The sequence below is a fragment of the Cynocephalus volans genome, chromosome 6 (genome assembly GCF_027409185.1).
Source record: "Cynocephalus volans isolate mCynVol1 chromosome 6, mCynVol1.pri, whole genome shotgun sequence".
NCBI classification, from domain to species: Eukaryota; Metazoa; Chordata; class Mammalia; order Dermoptera; family Cynocephalidae; genus Cynocephalus; species Cynocephalus volans.
In genome coordinates, this window is record NC_084465.1 from 135,545,145 (window position 1) to 135,568,531 (window position 23,387).

General features: G+C 39.7%; 1 protein-coding gene across 2 annotated transcripts in view; it reads right to left on the reverse strand.

Moving 5' to 3' along the window:
• Positions 1-22,481, reverse strand: part of ITGA8 (integrin subunit alpha 8) — a 179,570-nt gene extending 157,089 nt beyond the window's left edge. For both annotated transcript variants that reach the window (XM_063100573.1, XM_063100572.1), the window contains exons 1-2: positions 22,276-22,481; positions 21,481-21,614 (exon numbers count right to left, since the gene is read on the reverse strand). In XM_063100573.1, the coding sequence (XP_062956643.1) occupies positions 21,481-21,614; positions 22,276-22,481 (340 nt within the window). The remainder of the gene's footprint in view (positions 1-21,480; positions 21,615-22,275) is intronic.
• Between the last annotated feature and the right edge of the window lie 906 nt (positions 22,482-23,387).

Below are 23,387 nucleotides of genomic sequence, written 5' to 3' on the forward strand. Positions count from 1 at the left end.
AAGAATCCAAGTGTAAAATGCTTCAAGAAAAGGATCAACATACGTAATATGTAAGAGATCCCAAATCAATAAGAAAAAGACAAAAGCTTAATAGAAAAAACTTCTAAGGACCTGAACAGCCATTGCAGGTAAAAATAAATCAGACAGACTGTAAATTTATGGAGGCATCCTGAGCCTTAATTTAAAACAATACAGACTGATTATCCCTTATCCCAAGTGTTTGGGACAAGAAGCGTTTCAGATTGCAGGGTTTTTTTCAGATTTTGGAATACCTGAATATACATAACGAGAAATCTTGGGAATGGTACACACGTCTAAACATGAAATTCATTTATGTTTCATATACACCTTATACACATAGCCTGAAAGTAATTTTATACAGTATTGTAAATAATTTTGTGCATGAAACAAAGTTTGTGTACATTGAACCATCAGAAATCTAAGGCATTAATATCTCAGCCACCTATATGGACAATCTGGTGGTTGTTTGGCATCACCATTGTTTCTGACCTTGAATTTATATGCTACTGATAAGCAATCATTTTCTTACACTTATTCACACATATGTACTTAACAATAAAAAATATGACATGCCATTAATATAGTGAAAAAATAATGTGTTCAGAGTAACTGAGAAGCACAGTAACCTTACCAGAATACCCATCTCAGCTGTAAAACAGCAATAACAATAGCCAGCTTTCAGTCCCCATTGTGTTTTAATGAAAAGGTTACTGTACACTGCATTTTATTTTTTTAGGTGAGGAAAAACATCAGAAGGAGTCAAGGGACAAAAAGTGGGTAATTTGGGATGAAGAGGTATTCTGCTGGATGGCTTTTAAAAATGTTTCCTCCAGTCATCTGCCTCATTAGTAGTTTTTGTTTTAGAAGTCTCTCTTTGATTCTATGAACTGACATGATTTTTTGTTGTTAGACATGCACACTGCTTGGGTCCTTGAATGAGCCATGTTATCTATAGGCATGTTTTCTGCAGTGTTAACATCATCTTCATCAGCACTGTTATCACGATCACCTTGACTCAGAACCCTTTTGGTTTTTTCACAATCGGTCAGTGAATGAACAACTGGAGCCTCATTATCAATGTTAAAACTTCTTTGATATCCACTTTTTCCAGCTTACTGATGGACTCTGAAAATACATTTTTTGCGTATATAAGGAGGTCAGACTTTTTTTTCTCTCTTGACATATGGAATCCTTCAAAGTTACCACCTTGTTATCATCACCATTGAACATAGTCAGAAGCCAGAGGTTGTGCCAGGCATACACAACTGTGTCTTCAGTCACTGTGTTCCAAGCATTAGCAACAGCATAAATGGCATCCTTCATGCTAACCTCCTTTCGAAAACCTTCCACACCCATGCCTCTCTTCACTGTTGTTGAAGAAAGTTTTTACTCTTCATTGATCTAAGGATACCCTGGTCACATGGCTGGATTAATGAAGTCACATTTGGGGGAAAGTACATGGCATCAACATTATTTTTGATGAGAAGTTGAGCTGGAGGATGAGCAGAACATTTGTCCAGGAATAACAAAAGCTTTTAGATGTCATCCAGTCCAGCTTCCTGCAGTAAGCACAAATTGCTGGTACAAAATGTTTATGAAACCAATCAGAAAAGATGTCCCTGGTGACCCATGCCTTTTTGTTAGCATAATAATGGACTGGCAAGAATTTCACTCCTAGAAAACAGCAAGGATGCAAGCTTTTGCATATCACGGCAAATTTACATCTATGCATGCCTGCTGAATTAGCACATCCCAGCACAGTTACTCTGTCCTTGGAATCCTTAATTCCTGTAGGGTCTGTCTCATCAGCTGTAGGCTATCTCTTTCTGGAGCAATAACACCAAAACAGTGATGTTTCATCAGCATTATAGACTTGCTCTGGCATCAGATTTTCACTAGCAACAGCCTCGACAAGGCTATTGTCGATGAATTACTCCACCGCTTCATGATCAGCCGATGCTTTATTACCACAAATCTTTAAAAACTTAATGCTGTGTCTTTTCTTAAATTTCTGTAACCAGCCTGTTGAATATTCATAGTTCCCTTCCATTTTCAATTTATCGAGGTAGATCATGTTTCACGATCAGCACACCATTAAGTGGTATGTGTTCACCGTGACACTGACGGATTCACTCTATAGATGACTGAAATCTTCATTTTTAGCTTTATGCAGTGTTTTTCTATTTTTCATTAACTTCTGTTCATCTCTTTCAGCATAGAACTTCAACAGTTTATCCTGTTTCTTCAGATCATATATGATGGTCATTTCAACACCACACTCTGTTGTAAGATGTCTCACACTTATACCACTGTCCAGTCTCTCCAACAGCTTCACTTTCTCTGCTATAGACAAACACAAATGCTTCCTCTTTTTCTTATCACTCTTATCCACAGGGGTATCTGCAGGCCTTTTTGACATTTTCAATATCTTTACAATGCAGAGCAGAAAATAAGCAAAAGAAAAAAAACCACAGTGAGTAATGTACGTGGGTCTTGGCCCCATGTGGGGCATCTTGGGCAACCTGCTGTTGGTGCATCCGACTTGCACACGTGCCACTTTATTACACTTTGTGGGTGTGCCTGCATGCGGGAATCTGGCCATGCAAAAAAAAAAAGATATATCACAGCTGAAAAATGCTTGGGGGGGTGTCTTTTTTTCCCTTGGGGATGAGGAACAAACTGTGTGTTTTGTGCCTGTGTTTTGACTGTCACCTGCCACATGGGGTCAGGTGTGAAATTTTCCACTTGTGATGGCATACTGTCACTTTAAAAGTACTGGATTTTGGAGCATTTTGGATTTCGGATTTTCAGATTAGGGATGCTCAGTCTGTAATGACTTAACACTTGCCACCTATCGGTCTGGCAAAAAAATAATATTCACTCTGTTTTCAAGATAAGAACTCAAGCAGCATTTTGACACGGCCATTTGGCATCATATATCAAAATTTTAAATGTGCATTTTCTTTGGACCAACAAATTCTATTTTGAGGATTTTGTTCAATGGAAATAACATAAATGCTTGAAGATATGGTATGAAGATATTGCTGTTCTCTTTGTGATTCCAGTAACTGGAACAACTTCAATGTTCATAAATAAGGGATTCAAAAAAGAAATTTCTCTTACCTATAAAATAGACTACTATCTGTTAAAACATATATGATAGATTTGTATGCTTTGATACAGAATAATATTTACAAAACATATTTTTCTTTTTAGCTTTTCTGAGGCTTTTTTAAAATATGGAAAAGTACGAGGACTTGGTATCACAAAGACATGTATTCTCACCAGGCAGAACTGACTCTTGTGAAGTTTTTTCACATTCATTCACAAACATTACGGTACCTTTTGACAGCTATCTCAAGTTCTGCTGCCCTTCCCCTCTCCTCCAGAGGTTGCCACTATCATTAATTTGATGTGTGTGTTTCTGTCCATTTCAAAAAGAATGTCCATGAGCACTATAAAACAGGGATCTACAATTTTTTTCTATAAAGGACTGGATAATAAATGTTTCTATGGTCTCTGCAATCTCTACGGTCTTTGTCACAAGAACTCAATTCTGCTCTTGTAGCAAAACCAGCCTGTAGACAACATTTAAAAATATGAGCTTGGCTGTGTGCCAATAAATGTTATTTATGGACAAAGAAATTTGAATTTCATATCATTTTCATGTGTCATGAAATATTATCTTTAAAAATTGTTTCCCAATCATTTAAAAATACAAAAACTACTCAGCATATAGGCCATACAAAAACAGGTGGTGGGGCAGATTTAGTTGTAATTTGCCAACAACAATTGACAGTATTCTTTTGTGTGTGTGTGTGTGTGTGTGTGTGTGTGTGTGTGTGTTTTAATTTTTTGAAATGGCATTCTATTATCTGTATGTAGCAGTCAGTACCTTTGTTTTATATTGAATTTTATGTTTGTAAGAGATATCCATGGATAGAGTAATAAATAGTCAATTAGCTAGGTAGATACATAGATATAGAGAAACATAGATGTGTGGATGGATGGATAGACAGAGACAGACAGACAGAAAATAGATCTAGCTCATTTTGGGGGCTTGTGGGGGGAGGTGATAGCTGGCCAGTACGGGGATAGCTCATTATTTTTAACTCCTGCGTAGTATTATATCCCATGGAATAAACATATACATTTTATTTATCCATTCCATTTACATATGAAGATTAAGTTTGTTTTAGTTTTTCCACTAATGCAAACATGAGCTCTGAGCATCCTTATATCCATCTCCATCTGCACATGTGCAAGGGTTTCTCTCTGGCAACAGACTAGAAATGACATTGCAGGGTCATAGAAAATGATCAGATCCATTTTAGCAGATATGCCAACGGATCTTCAAAGTAGCTACAATTTCCATGCCCATAGCAGTGCATGAGAGAGGGACCATCTGTTCGTTACTGCAGGACTTTTAAGTTTTTCCCCGTCCGGATGACTGTGAAAGTGTGCCTCTTTTTTTTTTTTTTTTTTTTTTTTTTTTTTCCATCTCTCTGATTTTTAGTAAGGCTGACCATCTTTTCATGTTTATGGACAATTCACTTCTTTCTTCTGTGAATTGCCAGTCCATGTCCTTTGCTCATTTTCTTGTTGGTGTATTAGTTTTATTGACTATTAGTTTTATTGACTATCATATATTTGAGTATTGATTCCCTTTCCTACCTATATGTTGCAAATATCTTCTCCCAATTTTTTCTAGTCTTTTAACTTTGTTTATGGGGATTGTTGTCCATCTGGAATTTATGTTTGTCTATAAAGTGGCATCTATATCTTACTTATTTCAATACGAAAAGCCAGTTGTCCCAACATTACTTATTAAACAATCCATCTCTTTTCTCAATGATTTGTAATTCCACCTCTGCAATAATAAATCCTAAGGGGACAACATGATCTGGCCCCTGCAGGCTCTTCTAACCTCACCCCCTCCCACCTTCCCATGTTCATTAAGCTGCAGACACACTGGCTCTCTGTACTCTGAACACGTCCACCTTTTTCAGTCTGGCCACAGCACTTACTCATCCTGCTGTCTGGAATGCTCTTCCCACGGTGTTCCACCTGGCTGCCTTCTTCTCCCTACTTAGGTTTCAGCTCGGATACCACTTCCTCAGAGACATTCCCTGGGCCACCAGTTCAGTATACTTTGTCATGCACTCTCCCACTATCCTTTTTAGTTTTTTTCTTAGCACTTCCCACAATCTGAGATGATCTCACTTGTTAGTGTGCACATTTCTTGACTACCTATCTATCCTCTTGAGAATACACATAAATCCCACGATCAGAGATGTTCTCTGCTTCACCTCTGCATCTCCACTTACAGAACAGTGCCTAACACATAGTAGGCCCTCAATAAGTGTTTGCTGAATGAATACCCAAGCTCCCATCTATTCATTCATCAGTTTGTCGAGGGTGAGTTGCTCAGTATGATCCCACAAGGTTCTGTGTGTGGGTGTGTGTATGAGTGATTGCACGTGCATATGTATGGACACTCATGAATGATGCTTATCTTGAAGGTAGGGAGTGCACATGTTTTAGTGGCCTTTTATATTTCCATTTTGTATATTTCTGCGTTGTTTGCATTTTTATGGAGAGCATTACTACACCTATGATCTGAATGAAATAAAACCTAAAGATAAAGTCAAAAGACCTGTATGCCAACCTGGGAAATTCAGAAGGGTGGTAGCAATAAAATCGATTGGGCTCGTCCTACATTTCTGGGCTTTAAAGCAATTTCCCTTGAATTGACATCTTTGGTGTCTGGGCAGTCTGGGTACAAATCCCAGTGGGTGGCAAGCCCACTAGCTTTTGATTCCTTTATTCATGGGGACATGCATTTCAGAGCAGGAGTGAAGGGATATAGAATGTGGTGCACACATGGGCTATAGCAGATTTTTCTAATCTTTCAGCTTATTAAAATGGGAGGAATTACAGAAGTGCAGATAGATCGCCATGGGAGAAGGAAGAGAAGAGGTGAAACTGACACAGGTGTGACCAAATATTTTGGCAGACGGTGATTTCTGAAACCATAAAGCCCTTGACCTCATGCTGGAAAACAGTAAGTTTCCCTATAACCTTCAGTCATCACTTTGAGTCTGTCCCTTTAGGGATTCTTTTAAAGCTGTTGCAGGAGCTGTCCAGACATTTTTAATCAGGAAAGAGGAAAAAGAAATCTTTAAACATTGTTTATAATCGTTACCATAGTCAAATTTATGCTGTAAAAATTTCATTTAAATTGAAACTATGTATCTGAGAAGAAGGAATACTTACATGTAAAATTTAAAATAAAATAGCTGTGTATAGAGTACTCCTTGCCTAAAAGAAACAAATCCAAGAAAAGAATCTTGGTTGATTTTTTTTTTTTCACAGAAAATTAAACTGCCAAGTGTATGACTCCCAATACTCCAAAACTACTATTAAAAACCATTAAAGAACACCTCTGTAGCCTTTGTGCTCTTGATTATCTTATTGTGAATTTTCAAGTATTTAAGGAAATATTACACTAGTTCATTTTTCCATATGATATTCAAGAAACGTTATTCTGATTGAATGAATATTATGTGTAACAGATTTATGATTTATATCATATATAGGTATGACATACATACACAAATATGTGCATGCGCACACACATACTGAGTCATCTTCTTGTCTTTACTTAATAGATCAAATCTAAATACACTGCCTGCCATACCTGAGAACCCTGACCTACAGCCTGACCTCTAGGTATGGGCTTCCTTTCCATTTAGGCAACTTTCTGTTCCCTGTTGAGTCTCGTTCCAAGGCCTTCTTTTCAGACATTTCTCTTATGGAATTCCATTTCTCCTTGTTTGCTAACTTGTCCAAATAACTTCCTTAAAAATATGTTTTAAAATGTAGGGTCCCGAACACTTTCTTTTCAAATTGAAATTCTTTCAGATTATTGTTTTAAAATTTTCAAATAATACAAAGTAACAAAACTTGTATAAAGGATTGTATACTGGCTGGTTGTTCAATTGCTTAGACCACGGTGCTGATAAAACCACTGTTTCGGGTTTGGAATGCAACTCCCTGGAAATAGTCATTGTAAAGCTTGGTAAACTCACTCAGCCATTCAGAATTTAAGGGGCTTCCCGCTCATTTCTCCAGTGTATAGTGAAATAGACTCGTCTTTTCTGGAAGTCATGAAACTTTCATTTTAAATTACTTGTTCATATCCCTATTTAAGTGTTCAGTTTCAAATACAATCAAATACTAATAAAGCTAAGAGAGCTAAATGTATGCTTTTAGTGTTTTATAATAGTGTTCATAAATATGGGTTTGGGATAGCAATAGTACAGATCGTATTACAATCTTCCTGTTATATAGTTTTCCTGATCTGGAAGAGAACACAAGTTTTCTGCTATAATTATTTCCATGTCTAGATGGTTTTCCCTAGAATAGAGATCATGTTTCCAACTTCCTGTTTTGAATAACAAATGGTGCCTAGCCAGTGCTCTTCAGACATTTGTTCAGTTTTAAATATGAATGGATTTTCTACATCTTATAATTTGAAATGCTTTTAATATGCTTTTAACTTGACTAAAGTTGTAGGTAAGATTTGTTCTGGAAATACAAATGGACTTCTGGTGGTGTAACGCAAGCGATTTTTTGCTGGGTGCTATGCTAATTTATATGGTGCAGCTAAAAGAGCAAGAAATGGAGAGTTAAAGAATGAAAGAATTATCTCTCCAAAGAGAACTGATAGGCCATTTTTGGTAGAGCAGATCAAAACCAAAAATAGAAACAGAGCTCATGAGTGTGACACAAAAGACTGAAAGGCAGAGCTGGTTACGGTTGGATTATCCTGATTGGGACGTCAACTTTGACCTCATCTTCTACTATTCACTTCCCTACATCCACACTAACTGCAACAAGTGTTCGCTCTCATCTGCCCATCCCAGAGGCAGACACACACATATGCACACGCACACCCGCACACACACACGCATGTACACATACACACCACTCTTCAGCTCTACTAGTGTTGTCCCCTCTGAAAAGCCATCCCTCACTAACAAAAAGCCCCACATCAGTCAAGAGTAGGAGTCCTTCCAAAGCCTTCTTCACTTTCTGCAGTTACAGCACTTATGCCTAGTTAGAACTGCCAGCTTTAGAAGCCTAGGTTAGTAGGCATAACCACTTATGCCTAGGTTAGAACTACCAGCACTTATGCCTAGGCTAGACCGCCAGAACTAGTCTTCCATCAGACTCGAATATCGTGAGTTCAGAGAGTATGTCTGTCTTTTTTTATTATTTTTAGCTAATATAATGGTACCCCATTAATGAAGCCAGAAGCTTGGAATGTATCCTTGACAATCACCAATCCTGCACTACGGTAATCAATTCTTGTTGGTTCTTCCTTCTAAATATCTCCCAAGTCCATCTACTTCTTTCCATCCCTGTGGCCATTCCCCTAGTGGTGACCGTCATTTTTTTTTAGCCTCAGTTACTGCAATGACTTCCTCACTGGTTTCCCTTCCCTCCAGGCTTGCCACCTTCAAACCCATTTCCTATACTGAAGCCAGAATTCTTTCTAGAATGCAAAACCAGGTTTACAAAACCCTCACCTTGGTATCATCCTTGCCATTACCAACCATAGTGATTTTCTTTCAGCTCCTTGAATTTTTCATACTCTCTTTCATCTCTAAATTTTCTCACACTTGGAGTAATTACCTGGGATCACATATCTCGGTCATAGGTACAGCTTGGGAAAAGAGAACTCTCAATATGGCTTAGATGTCACCTTCCCATTGTCAGGAGCACAGCATGCTTCTATTTAGTGCCCGATCATTTATTTGCTTCAAGAGGTAATAAAAACCTCTCAGCATGGGAATCTCAGGAAGCCGACTAACTGACATATATTTCTTCAATATGACCTCAAAGGAATGCTTTTAAATACAGGATATGATTGGGTTTCAGGATGAAGGCTGTTTAAACTTGCCTCCCAGTAGCCCCTGAGGATGTATTTACACTACATCCTGTTGTATGGTTGCATATTCCTCAGGATCTCATCCTTGTTCCCAAAAGATGTTGTAGTAAAGGTCCCAACCACTCACTTAATAAAACAGTTCATACTGTAGTTTAAAAAAAAAAATCACAATTCCCAATGTTACACAAATTAGGCACCACAGAATTCAAACTTTTCCGTGACTGCAATTTATCCTTAGGAAGATTAACACCCAAGATGGAATTCGTCTTTGGGAGATCTTCTTAACTCCTACCCCAAACAGGTAGGACCATGCTATAGGGAGAGCAGAGGCAGGAAATTTAGTCATTCAACAAATACGTGCAGACTTGTGTGGTCCTGTGCACTCCCTGGTAATCCTGTGGCCTCACTACTCAATTCATTCTGCTGCTCTGTTACTACTATTCTCATTTCCTCCTTCTCTGCCTTTGTACTCTTGTGTGATGACTTTGCGTCTTATTTCACCGACTAAAAATGCAAGAAATAAAGAAAAAGATCATTTTCTTCCTCCTAACACCAAATCCAACCTACGCTTGACTGTTTCCTTACTCTGCCTTCCCTCCTGTCACTGCAGAAGAACTGCCCTCCTGACACTCAGAGGACAATCCTTCCATCTGTGTACAAATTCCACCAATTTTCACCCACTGAGGAATTTGTTCCTGCAGTCATCATTGTTTCCTTCTCAACTAGATAATTCCTATGAGACTACAAATGTGCTATAATGTCTTTTTGACTATTACATTTCTCCGGTCCCATTTTTAGCCAAAACTCTTTGAAAACGATGCTACCTACACTTGCCGTTGATCTTATCCTGCCAGATCAAATGTTTAAATCTCAGTCCTCGTTTCACTTTCCCTTACAAGAATTGGCTTCATGACTTTCCTTCTACCTAACTGGCCACTCCTTCTTTGGGTTTTTACTCATCCTCCTCAATTGTTCAATACTTTTCTCAGTGTCAGGGCCTCCAGGTCTCAGTCCTAACCTTGATCTCATTGCTTTTCTGCTCTTTCCTCTTTGCTGCCTCTGCTCCTCTCCTTTCTTCATCCACACTCACTCCCTAAGACATGGCCTTAAACATTGTCTACATACTTATGACTTCCAAACTTAAATCTTCAGACAACTTGCCTGAGCTCTGGGTTTATTTATCCAACTGCCCATTTGACATCCACTTGGATGTCTAATAAGCATCTCAAATTTCACATATCTGGACTCAGCTCTTGGTATTTCCTCCAAGACATGCTCCTTCCTCCCGGCTCCCTTTCTAAATCCCGTTCCTTCAGTAAGTCAGGTCGAAATTTTCTCTTTCTTTTGCACCCTTCTTCTGATCTGTAATGCTATCCTATGACGGCACTTCCAAGTCCAACCATTGCTCAACCCTAACTGCTATTACTCAATCCAATCTGCTCATTTCTGTCACTGGAACGGTAGTATCTTCTATGTAGTCTCCTAGCTTCTATTCTGGCTTGCCTAGAGTCTATTTTTCATACAGAAGCTAAACTGATCCTTTTAAACACACAATTCAGATTATGTTACTTACCTACTCAAAACACACCGTTGGCTGCCCATCACTCAGAATAAAATCCAAAATCCTGGTCCTGGCAATTAAGGTACTATACAATCTTGCCTATACCTGGCCCTCTGACCTAATTTTCTATCACTCTTTACCTGACTTGCTTCTCTCTAGCCTGGTGGTCTTTCTCCATTTCCTAAGCACATCTCATCTTCCACTTTTCTACTTCTCTCCTGGATACTACATGATTCCTTCCCTTGTTTAAGTTAGACCCTTGCTCAGATATTACCTTCTTAATGAAACCTTTTTGACCACCCATGATAGGCAAAATAATAGCCCTCAAGAAGTCTTAATTCACCAAACCTAGGACTACAATTGGTTATGTAGCAAAGGGTCATTAAGGTTCCAAGTGGAATTAAGGTTGCTAATCAGCTGACCTTAAAACAGGGAGATTAGCCTGGATAATCCAGGAAGACTCAATGTCATAACAAGGGTACTTTAAAGTGGAACAGGGAAGCAGAAAGGGAGATCAGGAGAGATGTCAGAGGGAGAAGAACTCAGCCCAGCATTGCTAGCTTTGAAAATGGAAAAAGGCAATGAGCCAAGGAATCTGGGCAGCCTGTAGAAGCTGGAAGAGGCAAGGAAATAGATTCTCCCTAGAGCTTCCAGAAGGGACACAGCTCTGCCAATACCTTGATTTTAGCCCAGGGAGAACTATTTTAGACTGGCTTCCAGAACTGCAAGATAATCAATTTGTGTTGCTTAAAGCCACTAAGTGTGTGGTAATTTGTTACAGCAGCCATAGAAAACTAGTGCCCTGCCCAATCTAAAATAAATGTGTGTGTATACATACACACACACCACTCCCTGTCCCCTCAGCCTTACCTTACATTGTCTTAACTTGTCACTGGAGAGTCACTATAAACCCCACAAAGGCAAGGCATTGGGCTCTGTCTGTGGCCACACTCCAGTGTCTAGAACAGTGTCTGCTGGTGAAATACTCTAGAACGGTGACCACTAACACTAGTCGCTGAAACTTAATTTTACCTTTTGCTAACACTGAGTTATATTTTCAATTCTACTATTGCACTTAGGTAACATTTTTAGGAGTAAAAGTGTGTTAAAACTAACCCAACGGTGATTTCAGGGGGAAAAGACATGATTTAATAACATGTCACCTGAGGAGCCTGAATGAAAGAATGACGGACATCTAGCCTTCCCAGATAATAAATGTGGGGAGAATGGGGACCGGGTGTGACAGGTAGAGGACTGATTGTTAGTATAAAAGTCTCATTCATACATCAAATCTGTTGACAAAAACACCTTCCTTTCCTTGCCATGTGTCTGTTCCCTACCACAAGTGTGGAGGATTGGGACTGTAGCCCCAAAGAACTGTACCATTTGAGTGTCTCCAAAACATGTCCCGCAAAATATATTCATTAGAAAAAAAAAGAAAGAAAAACCAGTTTTAGTTGCATTTCCCAAAGACAACCTCTTTTGTTGCGTTTCTTCTCTCATGCCCTTTTGAAAGTTGTAGATACAATTTTGACAGGTACAGATACATAGTGTTCCATATTTAAATAAGCTGGCATGGCCAACCTCCTAGGCATGCTTTGGCATATGAAATGTGAAAAGGAGTGCATGTCAATTCCAAGTGGAAGCTTTAACAGAGAGTACGCAATCTGCCACACTCCCTTTCCAGTCAGGGTGATCTTGGACGCATGGGTCAGTAAGGAACCTCCATGAATCCAGATCCCCAGGTGTCTTGAAAGAGCCTCCCCACCAACTCACACTAAACACAGTGTGAGCAAGAAATAAACCCTGGTTGTATTAAATGAGAGATTTGGGATCATTTATTTCTACAGGCATTTGTTGATAGGGCATGCTTTGGCCTAATACGTGTGCGGAGAAACCATGAATGTTGATAAATGTCCTATCCTATGAATCCATGGGTTTCTTCAGTGCATAGATTCTTAATGACTTTTCATTGAAGAGAAGCATATGCAGCCATTCCAAACATATTTGACATGGACCTTTTTTTTTTCTTTTTCATGTCATTCAAAAGACTAATGTAGAAGAGATTTGAGGAAATGCTGTTCCAGCCTTCACTTTGTCGGCGCCCTCACACCTCTCCCTCAACTTCTCACTTTCTTCTGCTCAAACAACATTGTTGACAAACGTGTGGACATACTCCTACCTTATGTAAACAGATATACCTTCACTCTACAGAGTACTTACAAACCTTGCTTGGGACCAAGTAAAACAGTGTACCCTAGAAGAAATGCTTTGAATGGATTTTATAACTCATTCCTGGAACATATTTAATATATTAAAGCAAAAGAAAAATCTCATTACTGTACAAAATGGATCGAGAACTACATGCAAACTCATGTTGTGAAATTTAATGTTTTGACTCTATCAGACACTTTTCATATTCTAAGGTTCACAGGATTATCTGGGCTTATGGTCACTCTGATTTTTTCCAATAGCCTCTTACAACAAGTTCTGTGAACTGATTGCAGCATAAACAGATGGTGAATTAACTTCTGGCATGCTCATCTTACCCAGGCCTGCTCAAAAGCAGTTCTGCTCCCAAACAACTGTCTTATTTTAAAAGGCTCGAGAAACAGCTATGTCAGACTGTCAAGTCTATATTTCTATTGATTTAGAGACAATCCAGAATGAAAACAGGTATGACTTCATTTTCTTATTTTTACCCGTATTGTTGTTACTGAAAATATCCTTGGTCTTCAGTGTTTTGAAACATAGCACCTATACATAAACACATTTTTAAATCATTCCACCATCAACACCCAAAACAAAAGAAGGAGCAACTAAGATTGCTGTGCTCTAACACAGAGCTTTAATTTTGATCTTTTTTGTTAATTTTCATAGCATTTCAGTGAGATCAATAATTTCTTTGGAGTTTTCTGCGTGCTCATTTTTATCATTATTTTTCTTGATGATAAATAAGTACCTGATCATGGTTTTAAAAGATGAAATCGGAAAGAAAAAATGACTTAGAAAAAAAGAAAAAACCCAGTTTTAATCACATTTCCTAAAGACAACCTGTTTTTGTTTTCATTTCTCTTCTTGTATTTCTCAAAAAGTAGTAGAGACAATTTTAAATTTTATGTTTTTAAATTAACATAAAAACAAAATCATCTTCCCACATTCATATCAATTCTTTATAGACTTCATTTTTTTATGGTTATATATTTGTGTGATATATGTCATAATTTAATTGACTATCCATATATAGGCTGTTCAAAAACATTTTTCAGTGTTATGCCCCCTTTCTCCCACAGAAGGATTTGCAACAACTTCAAAATTAATTTCTGAAACATATATCCTGTTGGGAATTGTAGGAAGAGAGAAGCCAGAAGTACTAGAAAATCATTACTGGAAGGTAAGATGTTCTGGGTGGTTAAGAAAGAGGCAGCAGGACACAGGCTCAGGGTGAGTGGGGAAACATGTGTATTTGTAATAGTTGTTAGCTGTGTTTGAGAGATAAGCTGTACTGTGCCATGATGCCCTGTGATAAAGAGACAAGTAGTGTCATCAGTGTGGCAAGCAGGGCTTGACGGGCTGGAGACATATGGATAAGTTACAGAAGATGAAAACTTCTGATGACAATCAGAATATGACAGTTGAAATGGAGCCGTAACGTGGCTGGGGGTTTGGCTTCTCCCAAGACCCCTGGGGTGAGATGCTGTGTATAATGTGGGCTCAGTAGGATCCTTGAATAACCTATTCCTGTAGCAAGGGTGTGTGCCCTTCTCTCTAGTCTTGGTATGTCCTGGAAATCAGGGCAGATTGATACAGAGCCTTTTGTAACATCATATTCAAATCTGTGTTCATATGTCAAATATCACAGCTAAAGAATAAAATTGACCTAATGTTAGTAAGTAAATTCCTGTGGTGCTGTTATGCTTATTTTGATAATTACTAACATGTGTTTGAACTGAGATCTCTTTAGTTTAGTGACTACCAATGCCTGAATTTCCCATAAGGATATGGGAATTACACAAATATAACACTTCATTGCACAAATGTATTCTTACTCAACATGTTTCCATTCACAATTCTCTTACCAAACACATTCTGAATATATCATCCTTTGTTTAAAGAACGATGAAGAAGATCGCACATGATGATCTGACTGTTTGCCCTTAGTTAGTCACAGTGGCGTGGGTGTTTCAGGGATAAAATGTGTCCTTACACGTGCAGGTGTCATTAGATCGGACCTTCCTATGGTCTAAGAGCTTAATGTCCACATGCTCATAGCAATGGCCACAAAAACAAATTTTATCATCATATCAAATATATAACTCTCGCATTTTCCGTAAAGGGTTTTCTCTCTTCATTATTTTTGGCTTTGTTTTTACTTATATACAGTAAATTTTACTCTCTGTGATGTATAGTTCTAGGGGTTTTGACAAATACATACAGTCCTGTATTCATCTCCACAATCAAGATACAGAAAGTTCTATCATCCCCCCACCCCCAAAATCCTTTTTGCTGTTTCTTTGGAGTCAGTTCCACCCTTTCACTCCCAATGCCTGGCAATCATTTCTATATAGACTTATTTTTGTGTTCTATGCCTATTTTTCCACAAAAATTAAAAGGGTAAAGGATCACTTTCACCAATATTTATAGATTTAGAAAATTTTCTCAGTTTGGCAGTCCTTTGGTGTGAGACACTAAACATCAGAGATCCGAGTTCTGGCCTTTCCGCATAGGTGAGGTTGAGCTGTACTTCCGGATTGCCTAGTGACATTCATCTGACAGCTGCCAGACTGAATTCCATAGCAGTCTAACTGGTATATTAAGTAGAATGTTTTGAGCATAAATCACTTATCGGTCAATCACAATTTGCTTGTATATCTTATAAATGTAACTTAGAATTGAAATTATTTTAAATCTATTTTAGGGTTTCATCATGGAGTTATATATTGCTTTATGCAATAAATATCCTTTTTTGTAAACATGTATTTAAACTAAATTTTGAAAAATTAAATATTATTTTTAAATGTCCTAAACATGCTTGCTGGTTAAAGGATGAATGAGTGCTTTTAGTAAAATCAATAATTAGTTTTTATCTACCTTCCTCAAAAATCCATGTTTGTGTATCCAGATAGTGGCTATCAAGGCACACCTGAGTTGAGCTTTTCAGTAATGTTGGCAACTGTCTTTATCAACGCAATCCCATACACAGGACTCTTTATACGCTACAGGTAAAGTCTGATTGTGCACATCTCAACCAGTCAGTTTAAATGTCAAAGTGCATTTTTCTTCTTTCAGAATAATTTCAAGACTGTTTTCAACATGTCTCCCAGAATACTGCAGCTGCTACATGGAATATTCCTGCCAAGAACCTGAAAGCTTGTTTTCTCACACAGACTTCTAGCTTCTTGAAAGAATTTTGCAGATTAAGCAATAGGCGCCTAATGCTTGTACTACTCAATTAGTCATAGAGTAGATCTGTTTCCCATTTCTAGTTAAGGTTCAAGGACTTCCTTTTTCTAATTGCTTCCTCGGTTGCTACGTGCTGTAGGGACCACTGCCTTCTCCCTTCCTCACATCAGGACTCAGTTGCATTCTGTCGCACGGAAGTCTGAGCCAATTGAGAGACGTTGAGCAATGCTGGTTGGCTTTGTCAGGCCAACACATGCAGGCATAGTAGCCATCAAGAAATGATCCTGGAATAAGTTAGACATTCAGCTAAACCATCCTTGATGACTCAATGGAATCAGCACTTAGTAGAGGAACATTTCTGCCTATATACGTATATATATATATATATATTTTTTTTTCTGAGTAGCAAAACTTACTCTAATTATGGCATTATTAATTCTGAAAAGAAGTAGGTGGTCTTTGGTCTCCCCCACCCCTTTTAAAAATACCTTCCAATTGAACTTACTAGAGCACAGATTTCTGCTGTCCCTGAATCTTGCCACATTTATGTTATTTTCTGTCATTTACTTGGATAGCTCTGACCTACATTTTTCTTTTCTTTGTTCCTGAGCAAAAACTGATTTCTTCTGGGGAAACTAGAAAAGCAAGACTTATGTGACCAATATGTTTCCCAATTTTCACAGGAGAAAAAAGGGCACACCCAATACTATCAAAAAACAACCCTGTACCAGTCACAGAACCAGATGCTTCAAGCTACTTCTTATTGTGGGCTCACTAAATGCAAAATAAAACAGACCCCCCAAAACAAAAGCTTCCAGTCTCCAAGCTAAAATGCAATTCCAACAACTATTTTACCATTCAGAAGCTTTGAAATATCCTAACCAAATTGTCTTCTGGTTTAAGATTTGTGTTCTTTTTTTTAACACAAAGATACTAAATTAAGGCCAGGCAGATTCTAATAGTCTTTCTCAGATGGTTTCCAAATCTCCGTGACACCGCCTCTACTTTTCTGTTTGCTCTTTGTCTGGCTTCCTAATAGTGAGTGGGTCCCAGCTCTCTTGCCTCTATTATTATTAGTGCTATGATGTTAGCATCATTAATTGTCATGTCATTATCTCTCTCCTCAAAACGTTTCATTTGAGCATTTAAAACAATCAGATATTTGTGTGCTATGCTTTTGTTACTATTGTTGCTATTTGCCCTTTTATTCCAAAGGTGAGGGGTCTCTCATTGCTTTGCCCTTTCCAGGTTGTAATCTAGTAATCCTTGTTTAATATACACATTGGTTTGGAAATGTAGGAAAATGAAGAAATGAACTTTGGAATAGACTTAGAAATAAGAGACATGAACTTGGTTTTAAGATGTCTAAGACATGGGGCATGGTTTAGAGACTCCCAAGATGAAAGTGAAAGAAATCAATTTGTTGATGGGAGGAATTTTATTCTATTGAAGTAAGAGGGAAAGACAGAGGGAAATGAGAGAAGGGCTTTTTTGGAACCACTTGATTTTGTACAGAGCAAGAAAATTATCTACTCTTTGCACCTCCCCCACCACCATATGCTTCCTTAAAGTTTCCTTTTTCTGTACTTGAAAGGACCACAGAGTTTAATAGTATTCATGCATTTGAAGTGCTAAGCTATACCAAGCTTCCTCTGTTTTTGCATTTATCATGAGAAGTAGTAAAAAAAAAATGAGTTATATGGTAAGGTAAAAATAAAATAAATAATGATTATTTAATGGGAAAAAAAATCAAACTAAAGGCAGTTTTTTAGAAAAGGCAGTTGGCCTTAAATAAACTGAAGTATAGGATCACAATCAGATGCAGGGACTAAATCACAGGCCAATCTCCCTCCGTGTCTGGGCTGAGATAATTTAGGAAGTTACCACAGCAGAACACCAAATTGGAGACACCCCAATACCTGAAAAAATTGAAACAATTTCATTAAAAGGTCAAATTTAATTGGGATATTTTGAACTCAGTTGTAATCTAAAAGTAGACAGGGTGAAAGAGGGAAAGTCGCAGATATCTTTACAGAGAAATATTTGCAATATAATACTTATGCCTGATACATCACACTCTCTTATGGGGATGTCACCTTACGGGTGTCCATCACTTTGTCAAGCAGAAAAATGTTCTTCCTTTTTGTGCAGAAACCATACATTGCTGGCATTGGGCAGAGAGTAACTCAGGAAGCAGCTGACTGGGGACCCTGACAAGGCTTTCTATGAGAGCTTCAGCAAACCAGGGGCATATATATCCCATAACTGCCACCAAGACAAAGGCTGCTTCTAAACCTCTGGTTTCTATAATTCTTCTACCAAAATGGCTTTTCCCTTTCGGCTCATCTCTGGAGGATCATTGAAATTGGAATTTGTAAAGCCAATGTTGGGGTGGGGGGATGGAGGAGAGGAAGAGGAAGCAAACAGTGCCTTCCAGGGATCCACGGGACCGAGCCATGATCCTGAACATGTATTTCACTAGGATCAAACACCTCCCAGTTTCTGGAAGGAAGGCAGAGTGAAGAGGCAGACTTTGAAGCAGGAAGACTCCATTCCAATCCTGCTTCTACTGCTTACCATTGTATGGTCTTGGGCATACCTTTGATGTCAATTTCCTTATTCATAAAGTGTTTTGTTTTATGGATTAGAATTAATGAATATAAAGTCACTGGTATGTAGTAGTGATCAATAAAGGTCATGCATCTGGCAATGTGGACCGCAAGATCCAGAGTCAGCAATGCCTGTTTCCCCCTTTCGTCTTTGATTCCGAGATTCCACTCAGCACACAAAGCTGATGCTCACACTGGGAATGGCTATACTGGCTTCTGCAGCACCTTCTTCACTTTCACGGCATAGCATCAAATGGCAGCCACTGCCAGTTCCATTGCTTCAGGGTACATGGAGAAAGTCACTGGCAGAGATGAGGTACAGAGGTCAGCAACCACTCAGGAGCAAGCACCTGAGCTGTGGTCCTCAGGCTCCTTTTCCCCCACCCATTTGCAGGCCATTCCCAACAGCAACCAAGGTTTCTGGGCCCACAGTACCCCCTGATGGCAGATGTGAGGAACTTTCCTTTCCCAGCTATTCCTGTTTTCTCTTCTAGTGAAACCCTCCTTTTTTTTTTTACAGATCACTGCTTTGTTCATTTCATCATAGAATGTTCATTTCTCACAAATTTTGTATAGCTTCTCTGCCTTGCTTATTTATTTATTTTTTTTCCTGCTCAGTATTTTCAGGAACATCTACTTCCCTCACTCTTTCTTTTCCTCACTTGGTTCCATTTATGAATTCCTGCAATTATGGTTGATAAGAATAATAGTAGGATGAGTGATTTTATCCATCAAGGAAAAAGCCCCACACATTTAGAAGTAAAATCAAACATAGTGTAGAACCAGCAGCATTTATCTCTAAAGCCCTTTGAGACATCCAGATGTCTTCTGCAGAACCTGCACACAAGAAGTCATCTACCCCCTCGTCTTTCTTCAAGTAACAATGACTGTTTCTCTACATTATTTCCTATTTATTTAATTGCCAAAATTGTACTAGTTTGTCCCCTACTATTTCACTGCAAATATAATTCAACTACAATAAGGGTTAAGTGCATTCCTGTGGCCTGTTCTGGAAACCAATGCACAGCCTTTCAGCATCAGTTTTCTATGTGAAAATGAATTCAAAGCTTTGAACAGTTGCTTTAAAATGAACTTTGGAAAATATCACCTGTTGTAAAGTAACATTGCGAATTTTGGGGTGTGAGTGGTCAATTGTTACAAATTCATACTGATGTCTGGACTGTCTGGTTTTCATCGATTGAAACATGACATCTACTGGAATAAGTGCTAACAGTGGTATTCAGGTGTAACTTATCTGGGCATACATGGGTTCTTCCTTTATTAAAGGAAAAATATACTAACCAGATCCTGATTTAATATGTTACAGAAGTGTTCTAGAAGGTTATTAAATTTATTTCCATGACTATAGATTGCTTCTTGATGAAAACACATCAAACATGTCTCAAAATATAAACGCTTATTTTCCTTAATGTAAATTAAATAATACTAATGATTTGTGACTTTATCTGTCAAGGTCTGAGATGAAAATACTTTTTAAAATACAAATTATTTGGGCATAAGTTATTAAAATAGCATTAATTTTGTGCTTAATTCTTCTGACCTAGGAAGTTTATTCTTAAACTACAGATTAGTCTCTAGAAGGCAAATCAAGTCCTGTTAAAACAACTAGAAGATTTCTGTCACAAATTAACATTAAAAGGGTTAATTTTTCCAGTTGCTAATACTTAAATTTAAAAGAAAAGCTTATAAAAATTGGCATGGAATAACTGAATTACTTAATAAAGCAGTATACAGGCTATTGTGACCAAATATACACAGGCATGAAAAACATAATTTTAAAATGCTTTTATAAAATACTTTCCTAATTTGGTCATATTTCAAGGTAATGCTTGCACTGGACTTTTTTCCTGAAAATAATTTCCATATTTATAGAACTGAAATTATATTCTCCTTTAACATAAAAGACACAAATTAGTTAAAGTAACAGGTCAATACCACCCGGCCAATCTTATCAAAATTCTGTGAAATTGGATATTCTACATAAATTCTAAATGCACACTATTATAACAATAAAAAACAAAAAGAATTCAAGAATGATGTCATAAAATAGTTGTATGGTGCAAAAGGTATTTTAATTTTAAGTGATTGTTCATCAAAGACGGTGATTTGACCTGACATATTCACATTTTTCTGGAAAGAGATATTTGCTTTCCAATAATATATACCTTTTGAATTCATAAACTTTTGGTGCTATAAATTAAAACATTCAGTGTTAATATTTTTGAAAGCATTACGTTTAAATTATTTTCTCAGGACCCAAAGAGAAAACACCAGAGGAAACATAACCAGACTGAATTGTTTAAAACGTATTTTCCCTTTAATTAAATAAGAAACATCTGTCTAGGGATTTTGGAAATGAATGTAATCCATCCACACTCTGCCTGTACTAGTTTGCATCCACTATCCAATATTTTGAAAGAAAATTCTTTCTTTCTGTAAAGAATTAAACAGCAACATGGAGTGATGTCTGGGTTTGCAGCAGCTAAGTCTTGCCTCCGGAGTTTGGGCACTGGAAACACTAAGGATCTCTTTTTTCCCCAGATCTGTCCTTGGGAAGCAACCACGTTCTTTCCATAGTCAAGATTGGGATGTAGCTTTTTTGTTTCTGCAAAGCATACACTCACCCTGAAAATGCCCATCTCGGGACAGTAAGGAAAAAGAAGATACTACGATGTATCCAAGCACTAAAGGTCAAGATATTGTTTCCTCTTTAGGGTTCACTAAAACATTTTCCTCGCCTTCCCTTAGGGTTGAAAAAGCTGGTTTCTGTAGAGACCTGCACAGCCCACAACACAGACACATCAGACAAGCGAAATGAGTACAAAGAAAGTGAGAAGTTGACTCCAGGATGGCTCTGGTTCTTTCTTTCAAACCAGGGCGCACAGCTCAGAATGACAAGGATCACTTACTGGTGTTGTCAAACGGTATCTGCTGGCACTGCACAGACCCCTCCGCGGGCCAAGGACAATAATAGACGGCTCCCCCTTCCACGATATCCGGCTGGCTGGTGTTGGCTTTGGGCGCCCCCACCAATACACTCGCTCTGCGAAAGGGTTGGAGAAAGTCACTACTCCCTGGGAATCAAAAGGTGTGCGCATGCAGCGCAGTCTGCACTGGCATGCCCCCTGACACTGGCGTAGGGGCGGAGGGCAGAGCTATTTATGATGGGCACTGTCAAACTTGACTTCCTCTTGGAAGCTTTTGGGCATCAGAAACCTGGTTTGGAAGAGGGTGCAAATAGTCCTAACTCTTCTCTAGGTGGAGCTATGTGTATACAGTGAGATGAAAGCGAGAAAAAAAAAAAAAAAAAAGTAAAGGACAGAGCCCAGCTGCTTGTAGCCGACAGCACTTGCGCCCAGACACTTAGTTTCTGGCGATGTATAAACAGACCCTGTTGTGGTCGTCGTTTTAACTGGCTTGGGTCTGCTGGCTCCCGGTCTCTCCTTTGTATGATGCACGAGTCCAGGACTTGCGTGTTCACTGCAAGTGGCATGTCTATAGTGCAAAGTTCACAGGCACATCTAGCGTGCAAGGGGAGAGAAGAGGCTGGTGGCGGGACTCCGAGTGGGCAGCGGAACGGAATCTCAGGCACCGCCGTCCACAGGGCTGCAGGGACCGGCGCGCGGTCCGCTGAAGAGGGACAGGGACCCGACCTGCGAGCGGGATGGGCCACGCGCGCCACCTCCCCCGGCCGAGCCACTTACGTGCGAGCATCAGGTACGTGGAAGTCCACCGCGTAGCCGAAGTAGCTGCCCTCGGGGCCGCTGTACACCGTGAGCTTGTCCACGTCCAAGTTGAACGCCTGCGAGGCGGGGAGCCACAGCATCCCCAGGGTGGCGGACAAGCACCAGAAGCGCCCGAGCCGCGGCGCCTGGCTCCCCCGGGGACCGCGGCGGGCCCCGGCAGACATCGCCCTCCGCCTCGGCGGCTGCTCACCCGGGAGCGGGAGCCGAGGACCCCGGCGGGGCAAACGGCGAGGCTGGCGCCTGGCGTCCCGGGCGCGTCGGTGCGCGCGGCGCGTCCGCGGTGACAGTCCCCCGCGTCTGCTCCCGCCCGCCTGCCCGGCCCGCTCAGGGGCTGGCCTGGGATCGGCGCGCTCGCCCTCCTGCGGCGGCGGCGGGGGCTGGCGCGCTCGCGGCGCCTCCTAGCGGCGGCTGCGCGCTTCCCGGCGGCCCACACCCCGCAGGCGGCCAGCCGCAGCCCCCGGTGGGGGCTGCCCGGATTTCTATTGCAGTCGCATCTCAGGGACAATCTGAGACTCGCCGATGCCACCTCCAGCTATTGCTTTGAGGAGCAATGCCCCACAGGGGGCGAGGGTTGGCTCCAGTGTCCCGAGATGCACGGCTTGGATGCAGGAACGTGAAAGCGCACCCCACCACCAGGCGGGGTAAAGCAGTTACCTTTGCATCCGCTCTGCAGCCTGGTGACTCCTCAGGGTAGGTGCGTTTGTTCCTCTGTGACTGAGAGTTGACATTGAAATGTAACAATCCTCTCCTCTCCCAACTGCACCTCACCTCTCCGCAGAGGCAACTGATAAATAAAAAAAGCCTTGAGATTTTATTTAGGTCTTTCTCAAAGGCACATTGGGAATATTAAATGACTTGGAAGTAAATCCTCTCAACCTTATGCCATGATAAAAACTGGCAAAGTTAGAAATGTTGGGATTTACAGTTTAGCCTCGGAAGGGGTAGAACGTGTAGGTTGGAATCAACAGGAGCTAAAACTCAGTTCCAATCCACAAGTGTTATCGATCTCTTTCTATGTCCCCTGTGTGGCGTGAGGGGAGGCCGTGAGGAACGAGTAGGTAGAGAAAGGA